Below are 13,528 nucleotides of genomic sequence, written 5' to 3'. Positions count from 1 at the left end.
AAGACTCAAAAACTTAAGTTTACATAGGTGCTACTTCATTAACAAATGAACCGCACCACTGTTATAGTAATTATAAATTTGATCCAAGATATGAAACTGGCTTTTGAACAGGTTTTTAATTGATCTTTCCATTTCTTATGCTTGCCTAACACTTTTTGCTCTGTGAAACATTTCTATCTTACAGTACATTGTTGTCGATCACTTTTTAAAATAATATCTGTTCTGTTTATAATAAAAATGTGTGTTTCTAATGCATTTTTCCTATCACTAATATATATGATTTTTACATTATTTCTGATTAGACCATACTAATTATTAATTTGTAATCATAGTAGTGAGTGATTATTTTCTTTTCTAGAGCTGTTCTGAAAGATTAAGAAATAATCTGTAATAGAGCAAATAATTTTATTGATATTTTTATTGCTGTTCTTAAAATAATATTTCAATATATCACTGCTTTAGATTGAAGAGGAAAAAATAAAAAAGGAATTGGAATCTGAAGGAAAAAAAATTGCTAATGCTGAAACGCTGGCTGTGAATAATGATGAGAAAATAGAGCAGAAGCATTCAATAAGTGAAATCCAGCATATTACGGCAGAAAGTGTTTTCCCAGCAGATAAAAAGGAAGCAATTTTTCCAGGGTGAGTATAGTAATAACATTAAATTGATTCTCTTATATACACTGATATGACTAATTATTATGCACTGTTGCCATGTATTAACTTCCTTTTAAACTTTATTGTGTTGTTTTCAGTTGCTTAAGGCATACAGTATTACATATATAACCAAAGCATAAATAGTTATCTTAACACTGACCATTAGTTTAACTGGATGAGCATTGTTTAAAATCATTGTTTTCTTAGGTAATTGTAATTATAATATATTGCCTTAAATGTTCTACAATTGGGAAATAATATCACTTAAAATATTGTCCAAGTCTTTTCTTTAGTCATAACTAAACATGGCATGGTGTCATGACTAAAACAGAGATCTTTTGCTTCCAAAGTTTTTCATCATTAACTTATATTTATTTATTTATTTATTTATTTATTTATTTATTTATTTATTTATTTATTTATTATGCAATTTATATGCTGCCCTATCTCCAAGGACTCAGGGCGGCTCACAACAGTAAAAATGCACAGTTCCTCATTAAAAGACAATATAAATTAAAAGTCCTATTTAAAACAATTTAAAATTCATTAAGAACACCCCCCCCCAATCAGTCCAGGCTGTGGAAAAACCAGGTCTTCAAATCGCGGCGGAACGAGCAAAGGTCAGGGGCCATCCAGAGCTCCAAAGGAAGTTGGTTCCAGAGGGTGGGTGCGCCCACAGAGAAAGCTCTCCCCCTGGGGGTCGCCAGCCGACACTGGCCGACGGCACCCTGAGGAGGCCCTGTCTGTGGGAACGCACCGGGCGATTGGGAATTGTCGCTGGCTGCAGGGGGTCCGACAAATATCCCGGGCCTAGGCCATGAAGGGCTTTGTAGGAGATAACCAGCACCTTGAACCTCACCCGAAGGGCAACCGGTAACCAATGCAAGTCGCGCAGGAGGGGTGTAACATGGGAGTGTCGGGACGCTCCGATCACAACCCGCGCGACCGCATTCTGCACCAGCTGAAGCCTTCGAGTGGTTTTCAAGGGCAGCCCTAGGTAGAGAGTGTTGCAGTAGTCAAGACGGGAGGTGACCAGCGCATGAGTAACAGTGCGTAAGGCATCTTGGTCCAAGTAAGGGCACAACTGGCGCACAAGGCGGACCTGGGCAAATGCCCCCCTGGTCACGGTCGTTACATGATCTTCCAGAGACAACCGTGAATCCAGGAGGACACCCAAGTTGCGAGCCCTATCCACAGGGGGTAACACCTCTCCCCTGATGGTCAATGATGGAATATCTCGATCGGACCAAGATGCCGGTACCCACAGCCATTCAGTCTTGGTGGGGTTGAGTCGAAGCTTGTTCCTCCCCATCCAGGTCCGTACCGCTTCCAGGCAACGGGACATCACGTCGAGGGCATCACTGGGCTGGTTTGGGGTGGATATAAAAAGCTGGGTATCATCAGCGTACTGATGATACCGCACCCCAAAACCATGAATGATCTTCCCAAGCGGCTTCATATAGATGTTGAACAGGAGAGGCAACAGGACCGACCCCTGGGGCACCCCACAAGTGAGGGGCCTCATAGCCGACCTCTGTCCCCTTGCCAATACCGCTTGCGTACAGCCCGAGAGATAAGAGGAGAACCACCGTAGAACAGTGCCTCCCACTCCCAACCTCCCGAGCCATTGCAGCAAGATACCATGGTCGATGGTATCAAAAGCCGCCGAAAGATCCAAGAGGACCAGAACAGAGGAGTATCCCCTGTCCCGAGCCCTCCAAAGATCATCCACCAGCGCGACCAATGCCGTCTCCATGCTGTACCCCGGCCTGAAACCCGATTGGTACGGATCCAGGTAATCTGTATCCTCCAGGGCCAACGGGAGCTGCCATGCCACCACGCTCTCAACAACCTTCGCAACAAAGCGAAGGTTGGAGACCGGATGAAAGTTATCCAGTATGGTTGGATCCAAGGCAGGTTTCTTGAGGAGGGGTCTCACCACCGTCTCCTTCAAGGCGGCGGGGAAGATCCCCTCATCCAAAGATGCCATTATTACTGCCTGGATCCAATCCCGTGTCACCTCTCAGGCTGCATAAATAAGCCAGGAGGGACACGGGTCCAGTACACACGTGGTGGCACTCAGCCTTCCCATGATCCTGTCCACTTCCTCAGGGGTGACAGGATCGAACTCCTCCCAAATCCCAAGACCAGCTGCCTCCTTACTGTCAGAGTCCAGACCGTCCCGAATCTGAGCGATCTTATCCAGCAGATGCTGACAACTCCTCGGCACGTCCCCACAAAGAATCCTCCCCACCCTCCGATTCAGGAGGGAGCAGGACACCCTGAACAGGCGGCCGGGCGATTATCTGTGGACGCGATGAGGGCGGAGAAGTATGCCCGCTTCGCCGCCTCCATCGCCACCAGATAAGATTGTGTGAAAGATCTCAACTGGGAACGGTCAGATTCGAAACGACTGGCTCTCCAACCGCTCTCTAGGCCTCTCCTACGGCGCTTCATTTCCCGGAGCTTCTCCATGAACCAAGGAGCCAACCGGGATCTGCGTCGAGTCAGAGGCCGCAAAGGCACGACATGGTCGAGTGCCCCGGAGGCCGCCTTTTCCCAGGCATCCACCAGAGCCTCGACCGGGGCATGGGAGAGGGAGAGAGGTATTGTCCCAAGCTCCATCTGGAACCTCTCCGGGTCCATCAGGCACCTGGGGCGGAACCAGATGGTCGGTCCCGCATCCCAGCGAGGGTGGTGGTGGTGTTGGCATTCTGGAAGCCCAGCCGCAGGAGATAATGATCGGTCCATGACAGGGGATGAATAACTGGTACTCCCCCACCGAGATAATCACGCCACTGTTCTGAGATAAAAACAAGATTGGTGGTGTGCCCACCCTCATGAGTCAGGCCCTGAATTATCTGGGTCAGGTCCATGGCTGCCATGGAAGAGATGAACTCCCGGGCCGCCCCCGATGCTCCACCCATTATAGTCTTTCTTCAAATTTTTAAGGAACAATTAGAATAAAGGTGTAGACAACCTCAAGACACGTTTGATTCCTCTCACTACTTCCACACAATTTTCTTAGTGTTATCAATTTAGTTTATCATTGATACCTTACAGGATTTTTTGTTTAACTTTACATAGCCAGCAGTGCTTGGATTCCTAGGTATTTTCCCATCCAAGCATTAACTAGGATCTACTTTCCTTAGCTTCTGAGGTCAGCCAAGATCAATCAGGTGCAATATTTTATATTTTTAAAATAAACAACTAAAATAACCAAAATAAAAAACAAAATAATTATCTTTTGTCTGACTGAAAATACTTCGCTTCACTTTTTTCAGTGGCTCTGAAACAGTCACTAAACAAACTATTGCAAATTGACAATACCTCTACTGGAGATCAGATTAGGAGTTGTGACGATTGACAGGATTCCATCCTGTTCATCTTCTATAGACTTGTCAGAAACTTCTTTATACATTCTACTTTTCCTAAACTAGGAAAAGCACTCATTTTGCTTATTACCATAATCACAATTAGTTCAAATCCCCACTGGGGATGTCTGCTTGAGATATTTTCAAAATGAAAGGCCTAAGACTTGAGAGTGTAATTGGTTAATATGTATGTAGTGGCTATTCTGGCTTTTTCTTTTCCTGGTAGTAAAAGCTCTCTAATGACAGGAATCTTCCACTCTTTATAGAATGCTATGAGAGTGATGGTGACCTTAGATTCCAGTCTTGGTAGTTGGGACATATTAAGGGTGCAGAGGTCAGACAATTTGATCTGTGCAAGTGCAATCAATAACACCACTTGACTCAGAGAGCAGTCATATATAACCATGGTTATAGTGGTTAAAATGCTATCCTAAAAACCAGGAGACTAAATTCCATGCCTCCTTTAGGCATGAAATCCAGTTTGGTGACCTTGGGCCAGTCATTCTTTCCACTTCAGAGGGTTGCTGTTGTGGGGAAATTAGGAGGCATTTAGGAGGAAATTAGGTATGTTTGCTGCCTTGAGTTTTAAATGTATATAAATGGAATAAAAATATAATAATAATAAAATAATAATAATTATCTGTCCTTCAGGATTCTTACTTGATTTTAAATATGGTATTCATGTACTGATACAGAAATATTTCAGTTTAAGCACAAGTGAGGACCGAAATGCCTTCAATTTACTGAGAAGCATTATGATAGATGCTTTGGGGATTCATTTTAGACTTTTCCCAGATCATACAGCTATATATCATTACATTGATACAATTAACACTTTATTCATATAACTCTGAATTCCTAAATCCAGTATGCTGTCAGATTAGAAATTTTGCCATTCTTTGACTCTTAGCAATATGTCTTCATTTTATTTTTATATTTTAACTTTTTCATAAATAAAATTATCTTTAAAGTAGTGTTCAATTACTTATTTATTTTTATTTTTATTTTGAAAAAAATCCTCCAGTTTAAAAGCTACAAGAAAAAGTGAAAATAAAAGGCGGAATTCTAAACAGAAGGTCAGTCAACAGCTTTGTAATAATCTACATCAGCCACAAGATGAGAGCAGTTTGAGTGAAGCATCACTTGAAGAAAGGTATGGGAGTTTTTTTTTAGAATTAATGTAAAGTTCTGTGTGATTTGGAATTAGACCAGTGATAGTCCTAGCCAAAACTTATTAAAATTCTATAAGAATGCACCCTTGAGGTGCATCCTCAGTGCTCCTGTACAGTAGCTATGCTCCCAAACTTCCATTATCAACTTTTTGATCCTAACGGAAGCCTAGACATCATACATATGCTGCAAAGAATTTCAAAAAGAGAAAATTGATCAATTTATTTCTTAAAGGAATCATGCTGGAAGTCCGCTTGATAGTGGGAACATCCATTGAGATTCATAGGTATCTAGGCTGCCCTTCTGCTGCACCATTAAACTCATTAGATTCAGAATGGATGGTCTAGAATTAACAGCTGTAAATTTTCAGAATTTTGATATAAAAATACATTAAAATCTTAATACAGTTTTTAAACTTATTTTCAGATATCCAGCCAAATCTGTGAATAGAAAAAATAAGGTAGGATAAAACAAGCTTGCAAAATGTTGCCATCAATTTAACTCATATTTCTAAAGCTTTAAGTGAAAAGCACAGTAAGCCAATTTGGATTTGACTTTAAATACTAAGATGCTTTGGTAAGATAGATAAATCGTGAGTTTTCAGTATGATCATAAACTACCGTATTTTTCAGACTATAAGACGCACTGGTGTATAAGACACACCAACATTTCGAAGAGGTAAGCAAGAAAAAAAAAGGTTTTGCCCTCTCAGGAGCTCTCTGCAGGCCTCTCATAGTTGGGGTCAGAACTTACATTATTAAGGGATGCAGTCATACAGTAGTTAAATGAACCAGCTTTCCCCATTGACTGTTTGTTGTAAGTCCTCTGGGAAAGTCTCAAATGGTGATCACATGACCTCAGATACTGCTACCATCGTAAATACATGCCAGTTGCCAAATACCTAAACTCTGATCTCATGATGATGAGGACACTGCAGTAGTTGTAGGTGTAATTCCCTTTTTTCGGTGTTGTCAATAACTTTGAATGGTCACTAAATGAATGGTTCCATGTCAAGGACTATCTGTGTCTGAAGATTGCTGATTAGGAAGCTGTATAGCAGCCATTGACATTGTAACTCTACCACGTGATACCACTTCATTATCAAGGCAGAATCATCAAACACAATTTGGAATGCATAAGAACATAACTCAAATATGGAAGCTTCCACAGAAAGCAATATATTAATAGCTTTGTATACTTCAGTATAAATGATTTAAATAATAATTTACGATTAAAAGTATAGTCCTTTATGCAGACTGAGATATTGGTGGGTTCATGTCTCCTGGTTGTGATACAGGGGTAGTCATAACTCTTAATATTAAGTGGATTTATTAGAAATACTACTTTATGAGCTGTCAAATCATGATTTGATGTGGTATCTAATTAAGTCAATTTCCATTTGTAAAACTTTCTTAGTAGAATTAAAAGTTAATAAAAAAGAGAAATGAAGGACGTTTTGATTTAGAATATAATTATGTTTAATTCTTGTTTTATTTATAGCTTTATAGAACATTGAGTATTACTAACGATCTGGATGACTTAACTCCATCTTCAGATTCAACTACAGAGGATATTGAGTCACTTTCTTCCATTTATAAGGAAGCTATAGTGCTAATAGAAGAACTTAGTTTAGATTGTAAAGGTGAGCACATTTGTAGTTGTTCAAGCATAAATGTTTTCTTATGAATACAAAATAGTGTTTCTTGGCTAGCTGCTTTTTTTATCAAGATTTATCAAAGTTTTTGTCTCATCTTTCAGATATATAATGAAAAGGAGTCAACCAATGAAATAAAAATCCCAGCATTCTTAGCCAGTATGACTATTGGCTGTACTGGTTGAAAATAATAGGTGTTGTAGAGCCCATTTTAGAATTTGAATGTTCATATAGACTACAGTTGCACTGAGTATTAGTCATAATTTTCAGAAGCAAATAGAAATATTTTTCAATTATCAAAGAAAAAACAAGAAAGTCCAGTTGCCTCTTGAAAAAGCATCTTTGGGACAACCATGACCTGGATGACTGAGAATCTCCCTATCAAAGAGGATATTGAAAACAATTGCAGGTTTTCCTTCTGTTTTAATAGTAGCAGAGGAGTTATATGGCTTACAGGTATATCTTCTATTCACATAATTTATCAGACACTTTGAAATTGTAGCTCCTTGAAGGGATGTAATATCTACTACCATCTAATTATGTCAATAGGAATTCCCCTTTTTAAAAGATTTAAAGAACTGTAGTTAGAAAACTCTTGAATTTATCTTAATCAGTTTTCAAAAACAAAAGCAGGAACTTATCTGTAATATCCAAGGTCATCTGTCAGCATCCTGGGAAACCCCAACTCCAGTTAAAAACTCTGCGACGGGCATCTTCTCAAAGTTCCCACTTATTAGAGTAGAGTTTCACATCTGGGAAATCCCGAATCAGAGAGTTCTAGGTTTTCCCTCAGAAAATCAAAACAGCAAATCCAGCCCCTGCACCCCTCAGTCCATCACATGGCCCAATCACCATCCATCCCAACTTGAGCCACCACTTCAACCACTCCTCCTCCAGATGCAGGAACACCATGACCTTGACCTAAAAGAAGAATGCTATTATGTCTAACTACAATCCCTCAACTAAATCCCCCCTCCTACTTTCCCAAGCGCAAGAAGGTGGCAGCGTGGAAGCTTCCGGTGTTAATATGGCTTCCAAAGCTGACATCATCAAATAATAAAATATTAAAATGCTAAGAACACATGCCTTATTTAAATATCTATTTGATATTTGGTAGTTGAATTTACAATTCCCGTACATACTTCTCTAAAATTGAATCATAATCTCTTCATGCCAGTATTCTGTAAAAGCTTTTAAAAGTTATTACAATTTGTGCTTTTCCACATTAGTTAATAAGAGAAGGTCATTAATAATTCTGATTTAGGACATGAGTTGAGCAAGCTTTGATTTAGTGTGAATTAGTGATTTAGTTAGCTGAAGATATTTTCAAACAGAATGCAGTCAGCCTTTAGAAGTATGTGTTCACACGTGCTCAGAAAAGATAATGTAGCTATATTTTAAGAACATTTTTAACAAATTAATGGATAACATGACTTATTAAAACTGGGATTATGTTGTAATTTGGAAACTAATGCCCAATGGCAATTACTATAACAGACAGTAAAGCAAAGTGTTACGGAACTGGTTATTTTTTAAGTGTGTATTAAAAATTTATTTATTTATTTATTTATTTATTTATTTATTTATTTATTTATTTATTGGTTCGATTTATATGCCGCCCTTCTCCGGAGACTCAGGGCGGCTTACAATGCATTAAGCCATAGCCTTCATACTTTTTTATATACCTGTTTAGTAGGGCTTTCGTGCGCCCCCCCCCCTCCAGCGGTGTTCTTTTTTATACAAAGTCAGCTTATTGCCCCCACAATCCGGGTCCTCATTTTACCTACCTCAAAAGGATGGAAGGCTGAGTCAACCTTGAGCCTGGTGAGATTTGAACTTGCAGTAATTGCAGGCAGCTGGTGCTACTTAACAGCACTTTAGTCTGTTTAGTCTGCTGCACCACTAAGGCTCTTGGTGCTGCCCTAATCAGTGAGATGTGCAGAAGGCATTAATATGAGAACAAACATTCTGGAATTCTCTGACAAGATATACTTCCACAGAATGCCAGATTTGCCTCAAAATTACATGGTCCAAAAGAAGTTTGCCTTTGTCTGAAGCCAAGCAATCAATATTAAGATTGCAATTTTGTAAATCCTCAATTGGCACAAATAAAATTTTGTGTATCTTGCCTTTTGTCCAGTTTGTGGCTGATAAAAGAGGTTTTACAGAAACTGTAAAATATTGCCAAGAAGTATTTTTCTTACCCCTAATCTCAGTCCTGCTGGCGGAAAATACAGCACTGTCAATAGTAGATCTGAAAAACAAATCCCTTTGAAATGGAGGAAGTAGAATTTGTGATAGGTGTTCTGGCAATGCCAGTTCTCTGTGCATCATTACTAGTTCTTCACCTGGAAGCTTGCTAAAGTAAGCTAATAAACATTGGAGAAAATCTTTTCATGCTACTGGATTTTTCCTTCCATGTTTTTTTCTTTACAGATAAATATAAGGACTATATTGTGATATAGTTGCAGTAATTATATCACAATATAATGTAATTATAACTGCAATGTAATATAAGTAATTCAACTTAAAGAACAAAGCTAATATGCTCTGCTTGAATTTAATTTTTTTTTATGTGAATAGATATGTGTGTGTGGTTTTTTTCATTAAATTGTAATGCAAAAAAAATAATTAAAAAGTGAAGCTATATTGTTTCCTCAGTTATACTTTATTGATTACAAATAGTTACATATTCAAATAGTTACACAAGAAGGAAAATGGCCCAAGAAAGATATGCAACTCTGAAAGTTGGAATATGGAGCTTGTTTTCATCCTAGGCTATTTGGTTGGCCCAATCCTTTTACTAATTTTGAGAATGGTGACCTGACAGATTTTCTGGAACTAACTGTGCTATGACTTTTTTGGATAGCTTTTCTGTGCCCTTGGGCTCCAAGGTATTCCTGAAAACAGGATTTGGATACCCTTTGCTATTGTAAAAGAGTGGCTTTGTCGACTTTAGGATCCTCCCGAATAACTGAAGACGGCTGCAGTTTGGCTATTTACAGAGACAGAGAGACCGGGAAAGTAGTAGAGGTGGAAGAGGAGGAGCCTTAACAACAAGAAATGTGGGGGCTGCTTCCAATGTTTCATGCATTTGTCTCTTCAGTTAAATGGATGAGTATGTGATGATTTCTGAGGAAGATCTATATTATACTTCCGCTGTCGTTGTAGCAGCAGAAGTAACCAAGCAAGTTTAATGTTCTTGCTATGGTCTATAAAGGGTGATAAAGTTGGTGTTTTGCTTGCTTTTTTTCTGGCTATGAGGTGACCCTATTATCAATGCCTGATCATCTCCCTGTCAGCCATAAGTTACTGCCTTCCACAGGAGCTCTTCAAACTTTTTGCTGTTCATGTCCCATCCTTTCCACCCCCAAAATTTGTGACACCCCATCTCAAAATTTGCTCATGATCACATGAGATCACATTTTTAGTAAGTTTAATCTAAAGCTAAGTAAACATATCCATGTATTTTTAAAAAAGTAATTGGATCCTGTTTCTTTTTTTTGTGACTGAGCAATTGATTATATCTTAGCTGCCATTAAAGAAAACATTTGAATATTTTTTCAGAGGATGGTGTGTGTCATTCTTCTTTTTAATTAAATATCGTATAGTATAAATAATGTTAACGTGATTTTTTTTTCCAAAGCAGATTCTGTAAGTCTCTTGAAAATTCAGAATATATTTCATGGATATGAACGACTAATTGAACATGAGAAGGGGCGTTATACTCAATTGCTTGAAAAAGTAAAAAAATTTGAAAATCAGAGAAATGAATGGCAAAAAAATCTGGAAGACTTGAAAGATATGAAATCTATATTGGATCATCAAAAAGTACAATATGAAAGTGAAATCACCAATCTGAAGTAAGAACTTTTAAATAAATAACTGATTTTGGTATAATTTCTCCAACACTTTTTTTGAGTTAAAGAAACATTAGAGCAAATTGAATCAATTATTTATTGTTTATTATTATTTATTAAGCTTGTTTGCTGCCCATCTTCCTGCAAGGCAACTCTTAATTTCTGTTTCGTTGTTAAACCATGCAATATTATCTGAAATAAAAAGAAGATTCAAATTTTTAATGAGAAATGTATCAATTGGAAATTAAATGACAGATTAAAATTAAACAGATTTAAACTATTTTGACATAATCAGACTATCAAGTTTTTTCAAGTGTTATATATATTTATATGTATGCCTAGCATAGACATCTTATAGTCTGAAAAAAGCTCTTGTAAATAAGCCCAGAATATCTGCACATTCTTCCTTTTTCAGGAAAACCTAACAGTGCATGATTAACAAACAGATCAAGACATCTGTATCCAAAAAAAACTTAGAGGTAAAATGGGTGCTAAACTAAACATAGCCAGATGTCAAGATTTTTGTAACATAATTTCCTTTTCAATAAATATGGTTAAAAAAACTTTGAAAATTTGGCTTTTAGCTGCTAAAGCCAGCAATTTCAATTGTACAAAGATTACTAAAAGACTTCAATATAATGGTTGTCTTCAATTTCTAAAACTTCAGTTTGTCATATTTTCACTTCACTACTTTGGCGAAATTGTACAATCTCTGATTTTACATTCGTGATGCGCTCTCTCTATATGTGTGTGTGTGTACATATACACACACATATACATACACAAACATATATATGCAAACTTGCTAATTCAGTGTAGATACTGGAGCCAGAGCAAGTAAGCAAAGCTAATTCCACTTTACAAATACATTTTCTTGCTTTTCATGTATTTATTGCACAAATCTATGTTAAACGTTTACTCATTTATTCCAGATTTTGTATGAAACAAGAGGAAGAAAAAAGAATGGGAGCTGATATACTACATGAGAAAAATCAAGAGCAGTTAAGGAAGAAAGATGAGCAGTACTGTACGCAAATGGAAGAAAAACAACAGCTTGAATTGATGTTGAGAAGCAAAGAAATGGAGTTAAAAACATTAACAAACCACCTGAAACAGGTATGGTTAAATCAAAATGGTTTTTTTTTAATTTATGAAAATAAACATGTTCATGTTTTCCAATAATCAACATTTCAAATAAATATTAATACACCTTTTAAAACTTCCTGAGCAGCATACCTTCTAAAAAGGCCAGAGTTATCCTTTATAGAAGAACAGTGCTTATCTGGAAAATCCTTTGCTCATCAGCAAAAAAACAAGCAGTATAAGTGTCACCAAATAATAGAATGAATATAAAGTGGCAATGCCCTAAGAAAACTTAACAGCCTCTCTAAGGTAGCAGTACTTTCTACCCTGTTAATAGAAAGGGAGCAATCAAAAAAAGGATTGGGGGGGGGGGGTATGAAGACAGGGTGGAATTTTGTGAGAGTCCTAAAGTAGTTTACATTTGAAATACTGCTTTGGACTCTTATCGATTGACAGAAATATGTTTTGTAATAAGAGTCTTGCACTTTTTTCCTTCATTCTAATATAAATTGACTGATACAGGTGGTCTTCATTTAATGACCTCTTGTCTAGCGACCATTTAAATTTGCAGTAGCATGAATGAGTGATGGTTAGTCCTCAGAGTTCCAGTTGTTGCAGCATCTCTACAGTGATCGAGACATTCATCACCTGTTTCACAAGTATGATACAGCAACCTATAGTCATGTAACCACAATATTCATCGTTTCCTGTTGGCTTCTCCCAAGCAGAGTCATTGGGGAAGTCACCCAGAAATCCTTGCTTAATGACCCTTGGAATCCTCACTTAACAGCAGCAGCCAGAATTGCTGGAAGTTCTGTCACTAAGAGGCATGGTCACATAATGTGCATTGCTTAGCAATGTCAATTCTGGTCCCAATTGCCATTGTTAATTAAAGACTACTGTAATGTGATTTTCAAAAAGGTTCTCTTTATTTTAGTATTTTATACTTGAATAAAATTATTGTTGAAATTTTAGAAAAATCAGTTAAATATAAAAAATATACACATAGAAAAACACAATTTAAGATAAGTTTTTTTTTTAATTGCAGGTAGCAGTAGCTTCCTATCTTCTATGATGAGCTGCCTTTTTCTATTTTGAAAGACATTTTCCTGTTAATCTCTATTATGTGACAGCTCTCAGACTTTCTGTCCCATGTTGATTTTTGCTATAAATCATTAGCTAGTTGACTGCTTTTTATCTATATCCTTTTGTTTCTCTTAAGAACATAAAGATTAGCAATGGATTAGACCTCTGGTCCAGCAATCTGCTTTCATAATGGCCAACCAGTTGCACAAGGAAACCCACTAGTCTCCCACTTGTTGACTTTCAGAGGTAGTTAGACTGCTGTCAAGGCTAATAACCATTGATCACCATGACTTCCATGAATTGGTCCAGCCTGTTTTTGGAAGCAAGTCAGTCTAGTAGCCAACACCATATCATATGGCTGTAAATTGCTAAGTTTAATTCTATGTTGTGTTAAAATAATATTTTCTTTTATTTGTCCTGATCTTTTCAGGATTCAATTTCATTGGATAATCTCTTTCTAATATTTTGGGAACCGGAAATTAGCTTCTCCTCGTCTGCTTGTGTGCACAGTTGATTTACATAAGAATATTATATTGTCATCTCCCCTTTGGTGTCATTTCTTGTTATCCAATGGATAACAAGCGTGGTGTAGGCCTTTTTTACAAGAAATATACCGTATTTTTTGCACTATAAGAAGCTCCGGAC

The 13,528-nt window shown here is 37.6% G+C and overlaps 1 protein-coding gene across 17 annotated transcripts in view; it reads left to right on the top strand.

Moving 5' to 3' along the window:
* ANKRD26 (ankyrin repeat domain 26) overlaps positions 1-13,528 on the top strand; it is a 93,234-nt gene that overhangs the window by 32,398 nt on the left and 47,308 nt on the right. For 11 of the 17 annotated variants that reach the window (XR_015728996.1, XR_009621265.2, XR_004593519.3 and 8 more), the window contains 6 exons: positions 463-641; positions 5,055-5,183; positions 5,627-5,660; positions 6,701-6,842; positions 10,501-10,717; positions 11,647-11,830. Coding sequence is in view for 10 of the 17 variants with exons in the window: in XM_034431046.3 (XP_034286937.1) it covers positions 463-641; positions 5,055-5,183; positions 5,627-5,660; positions 6,701-6,842; positions 10,501-10,717; positions 11,647-11,830 (885 nt within the window). In the remaining 7 variants the exon portion in view is untranslated. The remainder of the gene's footprint in view (positions 1-462; positions 642-5,054; positions 5,184-5,626; positions 5,661-6,700; positions 6,843-10,500; positions 10,718-11,646; positions 11,831-13,528) is intronic. The other 6 variants (XR_015728998.1, XR_015728995.1, XM_087874187.1 and 3 more) reach the window with 1 other exon arrangement.

This window comes from Pantherophis guttatus, chromosome 7 (genome assembly GCF_059756535.1).
Source record: "Pantherophis guttatus breed Tessera chromosome 7, ASM5975653v1, whole genome shotgun sequence".
NCBI lineage: Eukaryota > Metazoa > Chordata > Lepidosauria > Squamata > Colubridae > Pantherophis > Pantherophis guttatus.
The sequence above is the reverse complement of the archived record's forward strand: the minus strand, read 5'-3'. Positions and strand labels throughout refer to the sequence as shown.